This window comes from Python bivittatus, unplaced genomic scaffold (genome assembly GCF_059951505.1).
Source record: "Python bivittatus isolate LINGU-HERP-01145 unplaced genomic scaffold, Pbiv_v1 ctg000220_np1212, whole genome shotgun sequence".
Taxonomy (NCBI): domain Eukaryota; kingdom Metazoa; phylum Chordata; class Lepidosauria; order Squamata; family Pythonidae; genus Python; species Python bivittatus.
In genome coordinates, this window is record NW_028277048.1 from 8,028,528 (window position 1) to 8,046,539 (window position 18,012).

General features: G+C 42.3%; 2 protein-coding genes across 2 annotated transcripts in view; one reads left to right on the forward strand and one right to left on the reverse strand.

Moving 5' to 3' along the window:
- Window positions 1-3,309, reverse strand: part of DNASE1L1 (deoxyribonuclease 1 like 1) — a 33,859-nt gene extending 30,550 nt beyond the window's left edge. The window contains exon 1 of the mRNA XM_088137777.1: window positions 3,220-3,309. The gene's annotated coding sequence lies outside the window, so the exon portion shown is untranslated. The remainder of the gene's footprint in view (window positions 1-3,219) is intronic.
- A 1,015-nt stretch (window positions 3,310-4,324) lies between these two features.
- TAFAZZIN (tafazzin, phospholipid-lysophospholipid transacylase) lies at window positions 4,325-15,924 on the forward strand. The gene is made up of 11 exons (XM_007438637.4): window positions 4,325-4,580; window positions 6,650-6,803; window positions 7,574-7,702; window positions 9,887-9,932; window positions 10,050-10,135; window positions 11,372-11,452; window positions 11,609-11,650; window positions 11,731-11,793; window positions 14,452-14,504; window positions 14,641-14,718; window positions 15,275-15,924. The coding sequence occupies exons 2-11, from the start codon at window positions 6,695-6,697 to the stop codon at window positions 15,374-15,376; spliced, it is 789 nt and encodes a 262-aa protein (XP_007438699.1). The 5' UTR covers window positions 4,325-4,580; window positions 6,650-6,694; the 3' UTR covers window positions 15,377-15,924.
- The last annotated feature ends 2,088 nt before the right edge of the window (window positions 15,925-18,012 follow it).

Genomic DNA, 18,012 nt, shown 5'->3' on the forward strand with positions numbered 1-18,012 from the left:
TCACAATAATTTTTCATAATTTAATTAAAATACAGCTGTTTGGAAAAATAACCCAACAACTTATCCTGGAGTTGGATAGCAGCTTTTGCTCTCCCCCAGCTGTTGTTTGTTGAATTACAATGCATTTTAACTGCCAGCTTTATTGGGTAGGGGGTTGCAATGTTTATTTTATTTGATTGTATAATGCTTGGTGTAAGTATAAATACATTTGAAGAAAAAAGAAATGCAATAGGTACAATGAAATTGCATGTTTTAAATAGTATGTGCTCCATTATTTAGATAGTCAATGATGCATTTAATATTTATATAGCACTTTAAAACTGTGAATGCTATAAATTCTTCACCATTTTATCTCAATGGCATGGGCACACTGAAGCATACTCAACACTGCCTGCACTACCGCATGCTGAACCAGCTGATCAGGTTAAACAAGGACACACATGTTCTTTTTGAAAGCAAATCATACGGGAGGGAGGAGCGCTCCAGAGACTACCTTACCTTTCACAATCATCTCAAACTCATCATCCTGAAGAGCTATCCTTTCTAGCCTCAGAATCTTTCCATTACAGGCAGTCCTCACTTAACAACCCTGAGACCAGCAACTCCATTGCCAAGCGAAGCAGTCATTAAGTGAAATGTCACGTGACTGCCTCACTCAGCAACAGCAGTTCTGGCAGTCCTGGTTAAGGTTGTTAAGTGAAACATCACGTGACTGTGACTTGCAATGTCCTGCCAGCTTTGCCATTGACTTTGCTTGTTGGAAGCTGGCTGGGAAGGTTGCAAATGACGACCACATGACCGCAGGATGCTGCGATCATCATAAATGCATGACAGTTGCCAAATGCCCTAATTGTGATCACATGACCATGGGGATGCTGCAATGGCTGTGTGAGGACCGGCTGTAAGTTGCTTTTTTTCAATACCATCCTAACTTTGAACCATCACTAAACAAATGGTCATTAACCGAGGATTATCTGTACTGGAGAATAACTTACTTACAGATTAGTTCTACAATAAGGTGTTAAATTGTATAAAACATTTTGCAATGGCTGGGTATCTTTTCAGTTGTTCCAGATTGTGTGATAGACTATTTCAAAACTGTACTTAGTATATTTCTTAAGGTAGCCCTAGCTATTGCCATCTGCTTCCTTACTGATGTCAAAACAAGGAGTTAACTAATCCAGATTTCTTTGGGTATTGATCTGTTGCAGAGCTGCAGCTATGGGAAAAAAAAGTATTCCCCCCCCTCCCCATGCTACTTGGCTGGTGAGCATTGGTGCATTGTCACCACAGATAAGTACTTGCAAAAACATATCTTGGATTAAAAAAAAAAGACACAGCATGATTTTGCAGACAATGGCTTAAGGAATGAATGCAGCACAGAAGTTGTATCTGATGGCTTAATATTTTTACTCCATACAGTTGAGTAAAAAATTACATGCCAAAAGTATTTTAAACATTCCCCTTTCAACTCATCTGAGAGGGAGAAAGAGTATTTTGTAGTCTCTGACCCAAGTCAACCATCTAATACAAATACCATGGGTAGAATAGCATCACAGGACTCATAGTCTCATCTCCTGGAAGCTGTCAATTACTGTAGCGTTAGAGGAACATCACCTCCAACCTTTTGCTTAGAAATTCAAACTGATAAAGTTGTTTTTTTCTCCATGGATTCTCTGCCATAGGAGAAACATTTCATTTAGCACTATATTCCTACATCCTCCTACGAATACGGAAAGGTTTTAAAAAGCTAATGCAGCATACAAAGATGCTATTAATTCTGTGTAGACTATAATAAAAAATCTGCATAAAATCTTGATTTAAAAAAAGGTTCTAGGCCACATGACTACACAGTAAAATGTGAAAGCATGCTGACAAAATTGCTAAACAGACAGAGAAAGAGAAGCACAAAAATATGAAATAATTTTATTTTAGCAGTACTGGCTGTATCTAATCTTGGCCTTCTGCTTGAATTAGAGGCCAAGTCCTATTATTTTAAGAAGAATTATGTGCTAAAAATCTCTGTCATTAGAGTCTATATTACTTTTCCAAAACAGTCATAATTATTGAGCATGTTCATAGTGCTTTTGAATGGACCCTGTACAGTACTTTTGGATGGATTCATCTGCTTATAATTTAGTGCACAGTACTCATGTGAACTGAAGTCAAATTATGCACAGGCAGGTTTAAGAACACTTGACAGTTAGTGGAAAACAGACATTTTCTCACAGTTGCAGTAAAGCGAACACACACGCACATACACATGGTTCAAAACACCCTCCATTAATTGTACTTAAACAGGACAACTATTTCAATTAAGTTAATTAAAAATACAATTCAATAGCAGTCCCTGGTTCTCAACCTGTACTCAGGTGATCATAGCAAAAGAATAAAAAAAAGCCCAAAACCTCATGGAAGATTCAATTTAAACAAACAAACAAGCCCTCTTGTATATAATGTTGGGGCTTCACAGATGCAAGGGGGCAACTGTGGGTGGGGAAAAAAAAAGTGGGAGCCAGTTTGGCCTAGTGGTTAAGGCCCCAGGCTAGAAGCCAGGAGACTGTGATTTCTAGCCCTGCCTTAGGCATGAAAGGCGGCTGTGTGACTTTGGGCCAGTCACCCTCTCTCAGCCCAACTCACCTCACAGGGTTGTTGTTGTGGGGAAAATAGGAGGAGGGAGGAGCATTAGGTATGTTTGCTGCCTTGAGTTATTTATAAAAATAATAAAGGTGGGATAAAAAAATCTAAAAAAAAAAATCAGCAGCGTTTGAATTCTTGCAACCTTGATAATGCTATCAGCGGTCGAGAGAGGCGCCTCGCCGCCTTTTGCAGAAAGACGGGGTTCCCGGTCGCTGCCTCGTCTGTAGAAATGGACGGACTCATATGCAGACTGTTTACACGTGACAAGAGGCGCCGGAACGCTTGGTGTGAAGAAAGGCTTTACGCGGCAGCCCACACGTGCGCCTCGGTGCTTCGTCAGACTTATCCACGCAGCCTCCTTCCTTGCCTGCAGAGGTTTGGGGCGACTGGGACGGCGCGGCGCCTTCCACCGCCCCCGGACCGTCCCCCTTTGACGCCCCGCACGGACTGCAAACGGCTTCGAGAAGCTCCCGCCGTTTTGAGCGGCGCGGGAAACTACACGCTCTCAACAACGGATCGCGTTCCGGTTTCACAGTCCGCCGCCGAAAGCCCCGCAGTTAAAATGACAAAACCACTCACGGCTGTTTCCAGATCTGGACCGACCGCACTCCGTGGGAACGGAGTGGTGGCTGACGAGGCTGCTGGGAAACGTAGTTTATTTCCAGACATTGCGTGCTCGCTTCTCGCGACAGTTTACTTTTCGGCTGATCGCCTTAGGTCAGGGTTCCTCAAGCTGGGCAACTTCAAGCTGTGTGGACTTCAACTCCCAGAATGCTGGCTGGGGAACTCTGGGAATTGAAGTCCACACATCTTAAAGTTGCCAAGTTTGGGAAATACTACCTTAGATTCTCACAACCGGTGGCCAGTCCTATACATCAACCTTAGCAACTTTAAGATGTGTGGACTTCAACTCCCAGAATTCCCCAGCCAGCATGCTGACTGGGGAATTCTGGGAGTTGAAGTCCACACATCTTAAAGATGCTAAGGTTGAGGAACACTGCTATACATATTTACTAAGAGGCGAGCCCATTGAATTCATCCGACTTCCTTCCAAATGTGTATATAACAGTAAAGCTTGTAACAAATGCAGCATATAGAGTGTAGTTCTAAACATATTTACCCAAAGGCAAACCCACTGACTTCACTCCACTTCTTTCCATATAAGCGTGTATTGAAGCGTGAAATAACATAGACATATGCTCCATTGGGTGCAGTGTTGGACCACCTGAAAGACTCGGTAAGGGACAGATCGTCCTGGAGAAAATCTCTCTGTGTGGTCGCAAATCTCTTATGGAGTCGAAAACGACTTGATGGTACATAATCAATCAAATGCTCAAACCAGAAAAGGGAAAAAAAACACATTTTAAGTAACCGGGTGAGAGTTATCCATATCTTTAGGCGTCTTCTAATCCAAGAGCCCTGTTCTTCATGCATTTATTCAAAATGTCGGAGTTCCCGGCTCTTCAATCATACAACTAAACCCTCTATCGGCCCCCTTCCTCTGAAAATTGACCTCGCGCTTTCCGAGCCGCAACTCCCAAGACAGTTCGGAGGCGCTCACCATAGAGACGACGAGAGCCAGAGCGAAACCCTTCTCCGCCCGCCTAGAGAGAACCATCAAGCGGGGGCCTTTTTTAAACCATGATTGGACCGGAATCAGACGTTCTACCCCTCTATACTTTTCTCTATCTCCATGGGCTCGCCCGAAAGTGCGTCACTCGGGATAGCCTTTTCCAGCAGCTCAGAGTCGGGATCCTGCAGCAATGTTTGATGCGGTTGCCCCCTGGAAAGCCCTGCTGAAAAGATATAGCGACGTGTGACGAGAGGTTGCAAAACTGGGACGCGCTGGGGCTGCGCGTGCCTCTTTCACCACGGGAGAAAGACGAGGAGGCTGACAGGAGACGCACCTGATCGCACCGGGGAAGGGGAAGTGGAAGTGGGTGAGTGGGATTTGATGGGTGACCCAAGTGGCGGTCAGGAGAAAGGAAAGCACAACGGCCTGATAAGAAGGCGCGTAAAATAATCCGGGAATGATCTTTTGGGCAGAGGTGTCATCTCGATAAAGTTATGCGTGTGGAGGGTTGTATTGTATTTCTGTGGTTGTAACACTTGCCCAGCAGGTAGAAGTTCAGTGGGAGAGCTGCACCTCTTGAATTTGTGGCGGGCAACTAATGCATCGACAGGAGGTTTCACAGATACAAGCTGGCAACCAGCAGAGGAGGGTTTGTAGAGTGGGAGAAGCAGACAGAGAGTATATGTGAAGAGATCGGATGTTCTTTGTGGCTCAGCGTAGTTCACTGTGGTTCAGTGACTTTGCAAAGTGATGAAAAGGGAGGACTAGGCTCGAGAAATGGGTGGGGAAAGACGGGGGTTGCTTTGTAGGACAAAAAAGCAAATGGAGGTTGGTAGGGTTTAGGTTGCTGCCTGGCAACCTGGAGATTCAGTTTTTTTATTTTAAAAAAAAAACCATATTGCAGCCATGAAGAAAATGGAATTGCTCTCTGCTATTTTCCCATCCTTGTTCTGCCCCATGAAAAGTGGAGAATAAAGATGAACAAGAGTTGTATATTTCAGTAGGAGAAATTGCTGATGATACTGAATGGCATTTGGGTGAAGTGTTATGGCTTCAGCTGGTCCCTTCCCACTTCCAGAAGGGCAGGAAGTGACAGGTTTACTGGGAAAAAAAATCAGGATTGATTCTGGGTGTGTGTGAGGCAAAGCATTATTACGGTTTCAGCATGCTCTTTTCCCCATCATGTATTTACAAGGGAATTTACAACCTTTAAAGATTACTGCTGTCAAAATTCCAGATTGATGCTCAGATAAACTGGTTCTGTTCAAAGTCTCTTCAGCAGAAAATCTATTGCCAGCTGCTATTTAGAGCTATGCATCTCTTCGTTTTTCCTCTCCTGTATCCCAGCAATATTTTTTAGCTGTAGGTATTTTCCTGTGGAATAAATTGTAGGCAAGCAACCAGTGTAAAGATGCAATGATGCCTATTTGCTTGGCCTGCAGCTCCAACCAAACTGCTGAACAAGCTAATGCCTGACTTTTCTGCTGTCTTGAAAACATGCTTATTAACTCAGTTCCAAAAGGGAAACTTTAAATAATGTTATAATGATGTTAACAGTATTAGGTTAAAATATACCTGCTGGCAGCTTGTGTATTGAGCACCATCTGTGAAGGTAACTTGGGCTGGGGCCTGTATTTGGTACACTGAGGAGAGAGCTGTGATAATGTGGAAAGAAACTCAGATCGGGAGATGCTTCTTGCACCTAAAATTATTGAGAACCAGACCTTTAAAGCTGTGGAGAGCCAATCTAAAGACAAATGAATGGGTGTGGGATTACTCCAGAGTGTAGTTTATGTTATCTCCAAATATTTCCTATTTCTCCCAGATGTTATTCTTGATATAATTTCATGTGATGTTCATCTCAAAACCTTTATTCCCCTAATAATAGTATATGCCACCCTTTTCATTCCCCAAACCAGTTTTTCTGGAGCTGGGGTGGATCCATGATACTGACATGCTTTGTTAATTGTTTGAAGGTGGAATTAATATTATCAGCTTCTACATGTCTTATATCTATGTAGTCATATGTCATATGGTACTGGCTCATATAAGCATGCCATTATATTTCAGCTGCATTCTTTTTCTCTCAGTTACATGGTTTGGCTTAATTCTGATGATGAGTATCTTTAAATAGAGAGAATAATAATCTGAGGTGTCATAGTCATAGGACAGGATTTTGGAGAGATGTCTTTGGTGTTCTTGGCATAACTTCCTGTTTTGTGACTGTAGCAGTTCTTGCAAAATACAGGGCAATGCTTTTTAATGTTGTGTGGCAATCCTTGGGCAAAGATGATCCTGTGAGGGTGTGATGCCAGCTGCAAGTTAGGGCAGAGACCTCTTAGTAGGGGAAGGATTTGGCACAAGCAAACTCTGTGAGCTGAGAAATATAATGGAAATCATTGGTTGAAAAGCACTCTGCTGTCTCTCCATTCACAGGACAGCTGACAGCATTGCCTCTAGAGGATCACCAGGGATGGGAAGATGCCCCTGGAAGTGAAATGGCCTTTTCCTCAGTTCCCAAATCTGCCATGGAATTTGGCCAGCAGGCTGGTCATGGGATTGGTGGGTACCTATAGCTGCTTCTGGACCAGTGAGTATTTATTACCTTTACTCTGTTTGACTGATGACTGATTGGCAGATCGATTGATCAAGCAAATCTGTGACTCCAGGCTTCCTTGACTACATTATCAAGGAGGTTACTTAGAATATTAGGAAGAGCAAGGCTCAGGTTGTGCCCATGTTCCAAGTGACTGGAAGAGATCCCAGTCTTAGTTTTTCTATGCATGATGCAGATTTTGGAGAAGAAGGCTTCTCATTTTTCTGAGCTCTGGACATTGATTAGCAACCCCAGTAGATCAGGGAAGAAAAAGAAGGGGGTGGATATTAGCTCAGGGATGGATTGATCAATGTACTCAATTGATTTATATACCTTGCCTTTTCCACTGGTCAGTTTTGTCTGAGGGCAAGGGGCACCAAAATTCTTGACTTGAGTCTCCTCAGGTCAAATTCAACTCCAGGACATTTGTTTGCAATTTTCTTGGCAACACTGAAGAGATCATTTTCCATTCCTTTCTTCTGGGATGTTTTTTATGACTTTCCAGTCTAGCTTATGACCTTGGTCTCTTTGCTGGACCCATATATATGAAATTATTTGAATACCCAAAACATTCTATAATACTAACTAACACTGTAAGTGTACAGAATACCAGAAGTCTAAAATCCTAATTCTATCTGGCTTGCTCCAATCTGAATTAGATCCTTGGAACTCTATAATATAAATGTGATTAATAAATAAAATCCATTTGAGTGTTTGTTGTACCTGCTGCCTTCCACACTATTGCCTTGTTGTCCTCTGTTCAGGGTATGTAAACAAGCTGAATATCCATAATGAAGAAGTTCTTTATGAGCTGATTGAGAAACGCCAACCAGGAACCCCCCTCTTGACTGTCTGCAACCATCAGTCCTGCATGGACGATCCACATCTTTGGGGTATGCTGTGGGAAGGGAAGGGTTGCCAGTTTGAGGAAAAGGTTGTTCTTTTTTTTATCTTTGAGAGACTGCCCCATCATTTTCTTAGGATTTGGCATCTAACAAGCAAGAGGGGATGCTTCTCCCATTTTCACCGAACTTCCATTAAGAACTTTTAATTTGCTCTTATTAAGGGCTAGAAATGTAAGCCTGTAGTCTGGGTTGTTATACTATTGCTATGATTATCATTAACGTCATCTAGTAACAACAACAACAATAGCAATATAATTAACACAGCAAGGAAAATTTATGAATGCACCGAAATAGATCAGTTGACGCATGCACTGTTTTTACATGAAAAAAGGAAAGAAAAGAAAGGGGAGAAAGGAAATAAGAGAATTGCAGAGGTCTGGAGCTTACATTGCTGATGTTTCAGAAGTAGGTGGTTCAGGGTTCGGCCAAAAGCAAGCAAGAACAGGAAACAGTATAGTAATTAATGGATCTTGCTTGGTCAAATATTTAATCATTTTCAAATTCTGAGTAAGTTTATTAGACCCTCTAGCTAACTATTTTTGCAGCAAGAAAGCAACTGAAGATTTCCAGTGCAAATGATCTTGAATCAAACAATGCTAGTAATGGCTGTGAAACAGAAACACATCTAAACAAAGTTTATTTGATCTCAGTTATTTTTGTCTTTTAAAATTTTCTCTGATACTTTTCCTAACACATCATACACTCATTTGGTAAAAACGCCATAATAGATCCCATATTTACAGTAAGTCACTGAATTGGTGGTTATTGCCTGCCAACCCTTCAAGGTAAGCCAGGTCAGGGGACAGGATTACTGGAATTCTACTTTAGTATTATAGGGTATAAATAACAGAATCTTGAAAGCCTGCCAAGGTATCCCTCTATCCCCTCTTATGCCAAACAGAATCACACTAGGTTTATCTTGAGTTTCTTTCTCACCTTTTCTTCTTTCCCGAAAAAGTTGTCATTTCCTTAATGGTTCTTGCATTCCTTCTTCAAGAATGTCTTCATATTCCTAACATTGTCTCAAACAATATCTAGCATTCAGTATTCAGATATATTTGTATTTATCTTTAGCTGTCTATCTGCCTCTATTTTTTACAAATCATGATCACTAAAATTATGAAAAAGGTATAAATGAGTAAAAGAAGCAAAGGTTTAAAGCATAACTGTACTAACAAATAGAATGATGTGTCCATGATACCTATTGTTTAACTTGTCACTGTTTGTAATAAGTTCAGATGTACTTTGAATAATATTTTCCATTATAGTTTATTCCAGAAGCATATTTCTTTTAAGAAGGTTCAGTGTGGTAAAGCTTCTGAGCCATGCCCTCAAGATTCCAATCTGTCTGAATGATACAACTTGTAAATTCCTAAGATGAGCAATCAGCCACCCAGGAGTTAAAACTGGAGTCTCAGCAAGGGTATTTTTTTAGCACAAAATCCTCTTTAAACATTTCAATGTGTAGCAAAGCTGCAATACCACCAAACATGAGGCATAAGAGAGCCAGTTTGGTGTGCTGGCCTAGAAACCAGGAGACTGTGAGTTCTAGTCCTCCCAGAAAGCCAGCTGGGTGGCTTTGGGCCAGTCACTCTCTCTCAGCCCAACTCACCTCACAGGGTTGTTGTTGTGGGGAAAATAGGAGGAGGCAGGAGTATTAGGTATGTTTGCCTCCTTGAGCTACATATAAAAAAGGCCGGATGATGATATAATAATAATAATAATAATAATAATAATAATAATAATAATACCACCACCACCACCACCACCACCACCACAACAACAACATCTGCCAATCCCAGGTCCTTGGGAAGGTCTCGGCAGGTGGATAAAAATGCCAAATCCAGTCTAAACATTTGGCTGACTGTGTGACCAACAATAGTAAAATATATATTCCACACTGAAAGGTAGTCAGAGGAAAACATTCCTGTTTTAAAAACAGAAACTAAGCCACCCTTTCAAGTCAAATCGAGGCAGGGTCATCAAACTCTGTGGCTCTCCCCTGAATCACAAACATTCCAGGTAGTGATTTGTGTAAAAAATTTCCATTATTAACTGCAAAGCCACTCCAACAGCTTTCTGATATTGCCTGATTTTTATGTTTGCATTTTTTTCCTGGTTGGTAGTGATGGGTTTGGATTGGTCGCGTTATTAATGTTGTGTCTTCTGCAGGTATCCTGAAATTACAACACGTCTGGAACTTGCAGAAGATGCGATGGTAATCATGAGGAAGAGTGGCTGTTCCCTGAAAAAAGAAGGGGCCCCATTCAGTCCCTATTGTTTGGGTTTGGTGAACATATGATAATATTGTGACATATTTTTATTGCCTTCTCAGGACCCCAACAGCTGCTGATATCTGCTTCACCAAGGAGCTGCATTCTCGTTTCTTCAGCCTCGGGCAATGCGTTCCTGTCTGCCGGGGTATGTAGTTGGTTTACTTGATAGAGGAATACAGGTAGGTCGCAATTAGTGTGAGTTCGAATAATGCAATATTGTAAACTGATACCAGGTTGTGTTTAATGAGACCCAAAATTCAGTTAATGCGAGGCTAGCGTGTGCATACTTGAAGCTAGTGCATGCACAGTTGTGGTTGGGATTTTAGACACTGCTAATCTTTGTGTGTGCAAAATGGAGAAAAGGAAGATTCCATCAGAGGAAAACAGTGCAAGTTTAAAAAAGAAGAGGCTCCTTATGACATTAGAGCAAAAATTTGATGTAACTGAACGACATGAATGTGGTCATAGCAATACTAAAATAGGACAAGATGTTGGAATGGCTGAATCTATGGTGTGCAATATTATAAAACACACAGGGGAAATAAAAGAAAAAGGTAAAGTTGCATCAGCTTTTTATGGTTTGCAAACATCTACAAGGAATAGAAGTGTTACAATGACAGAAACAGACCATCTTTTAACTGTATGAATGGAGGATTGCAATCAAAAACGCATTCCCCTTGGCAGAGTAGCCATTCAGAACAAAGTTTTAAGTTTGTTTAAGAGAGTGAAAGAAAAAAATAATGAAGTAGAGGAAATGCTTAATGTTGGTGTTGGTTGGTTTGATCGATTTAAAAATCAACTTCAGCTGCATAATGTTAAAATTACTGTAATATTTTATTAATGTACATATAAACATTTATGTTTGAAAATTTTCATTGCCTATTTCCATCAAGCTGGAACCAATTACCCTATTTTCCATAGAAATATCACTTCGAATAGTGCGAATTTGAATCATCACGCAATCCTTTCATAGGATTCATTAACCAGGGCAAGCAGCTTTTGGGATGCAAATGGAGAGATGATATCAGGACCAAGGACAGAAGTGCCCAAATCAGACTGAAAAGTAGTTTTCCATCTTGAGATCCTCCCTAAATATTGAGGCAGCAAGAGGTCTTTGGACCTTTATTTCCCAGTGTTACACTTGCCACATTCAATGAAAATAATAGTAACCTATCATAACATTTCTGAGTAGATCTGCTAAAAATCACCAGTTGCTTTGCAGATAAAAAGGGCTCTCTAAATGAAAATCTTACAGATATAAGTGTCTCTTTTTCCAAGCAGGGATGACAAATAGTCTAGCTGGGGATATGCTTTAGGAGCCCCAGGGTAGGTAAGGAGCGTGTGGGATGGAAAAGCTTGACTCTGTTCCTTCCTTTCACAGGAGATGGAGTCTACCAGAAAGGCATGGATTATATACTAGAGAAGCTCAACTGTGGTGACTGGGTGCACATGTTCCCAGAAGGTAGCAGTAGCTGGAAGCTATTCTGGGAGCTTGCTGGGGGTTAGAAGGCATGGATGCATTTCATAGCATATTGCTGCCATAGTGGGACTGCCAGCTTCAGCAGGGGCCTTGCAGTGCACCCAATTGCTCCACATTTTATCCATCTTTCTTTTGCAGGTAAAGTGAACATGACCCAGGAGTTCATGCGCTTCAAATGGGGTAGGTATTTTTCTAGGAAGCGAGGAGCATTCTGGGGCAACTTTATTACCTTTAATTCTGCTTCTTTTTCTTTCTTCCAGGTATCGGGCGTCTTCTGGCTGAGTGCCGTGTGCACCCAATTATACTGCCACTCTGGCATGTAGGTGAGACCTCAGTCAGGAGTGTGGGGAGGGGGGGACAAAATTTTCACAGTGGCTATGAATTAAAATGGCCAGATTAAATGTGAGATAGGTCTCTTGAACCTTATTTTCCTTTAACACCTATGCAGGAGGAATAATATCAGAAGAAGTAGCTCTTCTCACCCAGGACTGTAATAGTCTTAGAAGTAAAGTAAATGTCCAAAATGTGCTCAGAGAAGCTGGCAGAAACTCACAAGTCAGTTCACCATCTGCTGGAGTGGACTATGATCTGTGACAGCTTAAAGGATAATAAATGCGTTAGTCTGGAAGGTGCCACAAGACCTTTTTTGGTTTTACTGCAATAGAGTAACATGACTACAAAACAGTTGTCCTTATTAGTTGACCATTTCTTTTTCGGAAGTAGCTTTCTGAGAAGGAGCCCATTCCAGAGGGTGCTTTTAAAATGTAAAGTGGCAAACCATTGTACAGCAGTTGGACCTTCTTGCATCTGCTGGCTTCTTCTGTGAGTAGGGAAAGAAGCACTGCAACAAGGCACTCTGGAACAAGAAACTCTTCCCCATCTGCACATACAAGCCAAGCTTTGGGAATCTTCTTCTTTGTGATGTAAGGTCCCCTGGATGAATACAACTCCAGTATGAATCTGTTTCCTCAAACCACATATATCCAGCCCCCAACTACTTAAAATGGACATACCCCCTGACGCAGCCCATAGCCAATGCCAGCTATTTCCGATTTATATTTATCTGATCTGATGTAAAAGTCGCATTTTCTGTTTTCTCCTGGCACAAGGTTTGAGATTTGTACAATGTCTGGAGTTTCTGGGGCTACTGAGCTGATGAAGTAGCAGGGGCTGGGGTCTGCCCAGTACCTGTTGGCCACTTTTGGCTACCTCCCCTCCCCTTCCCTTCCCCCTGGTTGCCTGTGGTGGGTATTGGCTGATAAGCCGGTCATGCAGGGGGGCCAGCACTAGTCCTGCTGCATGTCTGACAAGATCACACAATGTGGGGGTGGGGGGACAACACTGGTTGAAGTGGGTCCACCATCATTCCCACACAAACTGCCAGGATGCCACATAGGGGCCCCAGGAGGGGAGGGTGACTTCAAAGTCAGCATTGTCCTTGGGCTGTCTGTGGGTCATGAGAGAGATAGTGCTGTCCGAAGCAGTCAGATTCTCTCTGAAGTTACTCTCCCCTCCTGGAGCCCAAGCAGCATACCAGCATGGGCTGAAACGAAGGAATTCTCTCTTTGTACTTTCTGCTCCCAGATCTTCTCTGTGTCCTGCTCACAGCCCATGTAGGAGGCAGCATGAAGCTTGCACTTCAGCCAATACTGCCCCCCCTCATGTGACCTGCCAACATGCTTGACAGCAGACGGCAGAGGAAATGTGGGATGGGAGGGTAAATACGACTGTAAAGGCATATTTGCTAGAAATAATCTTACTGTCACACACACACTGTGCTACCTGCTTGCCACCCTCCCCAACTGCAGGCATGATCCTACCCACTGTATGTATCACCTGCGGTGCCTGATTCACGAGGTGGAATGATGGAGGCTACTTTATCATATAGTCTCCGTATCAGGTGCCCCAGGTGACCTTGCAGTGGACAGGAGTGAGAGACAACATGAAGCAATAAAAAGCTGTCAGTGTGGAATCCTGCCCCTGTTACATAAAGGATAGCTATTGGCGCTTGTTTTTCCACACCCAGCAAATGGGAATGGGAATGGGAATGCTGTGGGAGGGAAAATGCAGTCACAAATAACTGCATCTTAAACTTGCTCCACAGCAAACTCTTAGAACCCTACCCCTCACAGCCTCATTAACAAAGCAAAGCAGAAACCAGCTTTCAGGACAGAGCAAGATATTCTACAAGGAAAGCACACTGAAACATCTGTATGGATGTGTCCTCAGATCCCAATTTCATGGTGATAATAAAGTACTTTTTCCCTTTATATTTTATTTTGACTAGGTTTAGGGAATCGGTATGGAGAGCAGTTATATATGTTTAATGTTGCTGCTGATATCATTCTAATGTGTAGAATAGGAAGCAGCATCCATGGAGGGAATATCAAAGCCAGCAAGATGGAGGGTGGAGCATCATAATGCAAGCCTTACCCCTTTTGAACATGCATATTCAAATGGGGCAGGGCTTGCATTGCGGGGCTCCATCTTCCATTTTGCCAATTTTGACTCCGTCCCACGCCTCTAGACTTTACTGAGAATAGGATAGGGTGTAGGCATTGCTAAAGTTCCCAGAAATCAATGGCCATGGTGGAATTCTGGGAGCTGATTTCAACAAAATCTAGAAGACTGCATAATCCCACCTCCTGATGTAGAATGTTCACAGTAATTGCCATTTTGTGTGAGGGTGAGAGAAACTGGTTTGCAGTGATTCTGTTTGAACAGGATAATAACATTACGAGAAAACTTCTAAGAACTTCTGCACAATTAGCTGAGCATAGAAGTATATATCTGTGTAAACTATTTGCATTAGGAACATGGAATACTGGGGGTTTAGAACTGCAAGTTCTTCTTTGAGCCAAAATGATCCTTTCTGGGCAACAAGTAAATATGTAGGAATCCTGTTTTATGTTGTCATTTGAATCTCTACAAGGACCAGGTCTTGGATCAAAAATAACTATTCTGTCTTTCAATTTCCCTAGGAATGAATGATGTACTCCCCAATGCACCCCCTTACGTGCCCCGAGCTGGACAGGTGAGGGGGTTTGGGCTTAACTGGATGGGGGAGGGGAAAATGGATTCCAATCAGCATGGAAATTGTAAAAATGGAGCACACTGCATCCAGAAATCCTCATTAGAAATGTCATTACAGGGTATTTTCTTCCTTACAGAAAATCACTGTGTTAATTGGGAAGCCATTCAGTGTCCGGCCATTGCTAGAGCGGCTGCGGGCAGAAAACAAGTCAGCGGTGAGTGCAGAGGGAAGGTTCTGGGAAAGCTGTACTCCAGGGGTAGTGATCGGACAAGTATTGTATGGCAGAGGTTGACTGCATGGTGTCTGCAGGAAACTTAGCCACAACAGCATCCATAGAACTTCAAGAAATTACATTTAAAAAAACAGTTGAAATTTCTCTTTAAATCTTATGCCAGTCACTGAAGAGGTTGCCAATGCTGACTTTATGGTGGCCTCCTTAGTATGATTCACATCAGACTTTTGGAAATTCAATGAGCATGCTAAATGAGAATGCTTAGATTTGTACCATTTATGCATCTGGCAAGCACCAAATTGGGAAAGGTGATGCACTGTGGCTCTAGCAAAACAGGCTTTCGATATGGCAAGGCATTAGCTGGATTCATACCCTATACTAAGCCATAATGTAGTCTGTTTAGTTCGGGCTCAGCAGAATGTATGTAGCCAGCCAAACCAAAGCCAAAATCTTGTTTATGACTTAACACGGTGTGTGGACCCAATCATTATGAATATGTTTGCATGGCTTTGTTGATTGTGGCTCTTTTTGCTTGTAGATGGAGATGCGCAAAGCCCTGACTGATTTCATTCAGGAGGAGATCCAGACTCTAAAGGAACAGGCTGAGAGACTGCATCAGACTTTCAAGCTACAGGGCTAGTGTTGACTAGACTAAGCATCAGAGGCTCTGTTACTGAAACATGGATTATGCAGTTCTGGGCCGTGGCAAGGAATGTAGTCTTTGCACGGACTTCTTTTAACTCATAGCTTTTAAGTTAAATTTTCTCATTTCTCACCTGCTATCCATACCCTACCACAAGTGGAATGGCATCGCATGCAGAAGATTGGATGAAGGCTCCTCATGCCCTTGTTGACCCTCATGCTGTCATCGTACTGCTTTGGTGTCTACCTCCCAAAGGGAGGGACTTGCAGCAGCTACTATGTGTAGTTTCCTCTTGCTAGAACCTAGTGGTGCTGGGGCTCCATGTTTGCAACTACTGGTGATGCAAGAACAGGAGAAGGAGTAAATGGGGGAGGGGAAAGGCAGCCCCCATTGTATTCTTGCAATGATCTCTCTTTATGTGGCTTGCCTTGGTCAATGAGCATCGGAGGAATACATAGCACATTTTGTGAATTTCTTTTTTTTTTTGGGTAGAAAATTGGTTTAGAAATGGTTTTATACTTGGAAACTTCCAATAAATGATTCAAACCTGTTGCAGCCTGGGCTAAGTTCTGTAACCTGCCAGGGGCTAAGGCTTTCTGCACATAATTCAGGTTTCTTCAGGGAGGAACATGTTTTACTTTTTTTTTTATCCGCACTCAATTGTTACCGATTCTGTGGCGACTGCCTGGATGAGTCCCTGCAGTTTTCAAGGCAAGGTGTTTCGGAAGTGGTTTGCCATTGCCTCCTTCCTAGAGCAGAGCCCAGCTGGCAAGCACAGGAGGCGGGGTTTCCGTTGCTTCGCACCATTTTCAGGCGTGCGCGGCTTCCGCGTTACCAGCAACTTGGTCCCATCTTTCCATGCAAGTGCCGTCCCCATTTATCTACTCATGTAAGTTTTCGAGCTGCTGGGTTGGCAGGAGCTGGGGAGGAAGCAGGAGCTCACTCTGCTGTGCGGAGCTGGGCTCGAACCACTGAAGTGTCGACCATTTCTGGCCGGCAACTTTCAGCGTCATTAAGCCGCTGCGCCACCGCGTCCCCTGTACCTAGGAAAAGGCCTTCCCTTTGCCAACTGGTAGAGCAGATAGCTTGCTAAAAAATAATTAAGGCACTGCTCTTAAACAAAACAAGTTGGCATAAACTTTTTATATATAAATATATATCAAATTTATCACTGCCCATCTCACTGCAGAGTGACTGGGTGATTTTTACTCTTTTGAATTACAGTAAACTTCATCAGATGTGTGACTGTAATCCTGAACTAGAAGCATACAGTACAATTACCATGGCTATGGAGAGGGAGTGAATTTTAGACACTGAAGGCAGGGGAAAATAAATTCAAAAACTACAGACTTTGACAAGTATCTATTAACAATGGCTATTCATAAAACCCTGAACAGTAACAGGTGCTGTTACAATGATCTGTCAATTTACATACTATGTAATTAAAAAACTCAATCTTTGACCCTGTTAAACCACAAAAGATGGAGTTAGATCAGTATAGTATTTCTCTAGGGAGTATTGAATACAGTACTGAGAAAATACCCGCTGTGAGAAGAAGGTGGTCTCTTCCTGTCTGATACTCAGGTAGCAATGCAAGAATAGCTTCTGGGAGCTAAAAGCAATAATAAAGGGTAACTGCTGCTTCCTATCTAAAAACATAGCCCAGTGAAAAGAGACCTTAAGAAGCAAGTTTTAGGTAGTGTTAAGAGCGATAGAATGGGAGACAGGCAAAACTGACCTATAGGAGACAAGTTACCAGGGAAAGTTGTTTGGGGTAAGGCCTCTGAATATAATGGGCGGAATTTGCATAAGAGGATTCTTATTGGATTGTATGCTTTGTTAATTAGGGACAGTGGGAAGGAAATCCCCCCTCCGTTTTTTTATAGTGACTGCTGAAGGCTTTGGTTCTGTCATACTGGTTAATTACTGTTATTCCATTTACAAGTGCAGCCTCTTCTTTTTATAACAGACATCAGGCCTGGAGTATTTTGTAAATCTATTATTAGGCAATGCAGGTACAGTATCAGGAATTCAGCATACTATATCAAAAAAGGGAATAACAAGGTGAAGAGCACATTTTGATCTATGATTATTCACACTGCAGCTCACTACTTGATAAGCCAACCCATAAGCTTTTGGTGGCTGCAGAAAAAGACCATCCCCCCCAACCCACCTAGAGCTTGTCCATCTGTGTACAAACTCCATTCATTTCAATAGGATGTGCAAAATAGGATGTTTGGGCTGGATATTACATTCAGAAAAGTTCGGTATATGAAAAATCATCAGTGGTTGCTAGAGTAGACATGTAATAAATAAAATACATAAAATAAATGAGTTCTTAGGAGTATCTTTCAATGTGTGCCAGAAAGCGGTAATTAAAATCTTAGTGGCAACTGAAGAGCTATGCTTCCTATCTCTGGGCTACTGCTGTTGATGGGAGATACCTTACTGTATCTCTGCCTAGCTGGTGGCCTTGAAAAGTCTGCATGGTTAATAGATGTCCAATATTCAGCACATTTCAATGTTTTTTAAAGGTCCTAACACAGATGCTAATTCATTACTATCCTAACTTTATTTACCAATAGAAGAGAATATGTGTAGCTCAGGGTTGAACTGTGGAGTCCTTGGGGTTC

Bases quoted from the DNA above. Each gene is read 5' to 3' on its own strand.
- TAFAZZIN (XM_007438637.4), top strand. From the start codon at position 6,695: ATGCCCCTGGAAGTGAAATGGCCTTTTCCTCAGTTCCCAAATCTGCCA. The intron at 9,933-10,049 runs GTAATCATGAGG...TTGCCTTCTCAG, and splicing joins AACTTGCAGAAGATGCGATG to GACCCCAACAGCTGCTGATA. The intron at 14,719-15,274 runs GTGAGTGCAGAG...TTTTGCTTGTAG, and splicing joins GGGCAGAAAACAAGTCAGCG to ATGGAGATGCGCAAAGCCCT.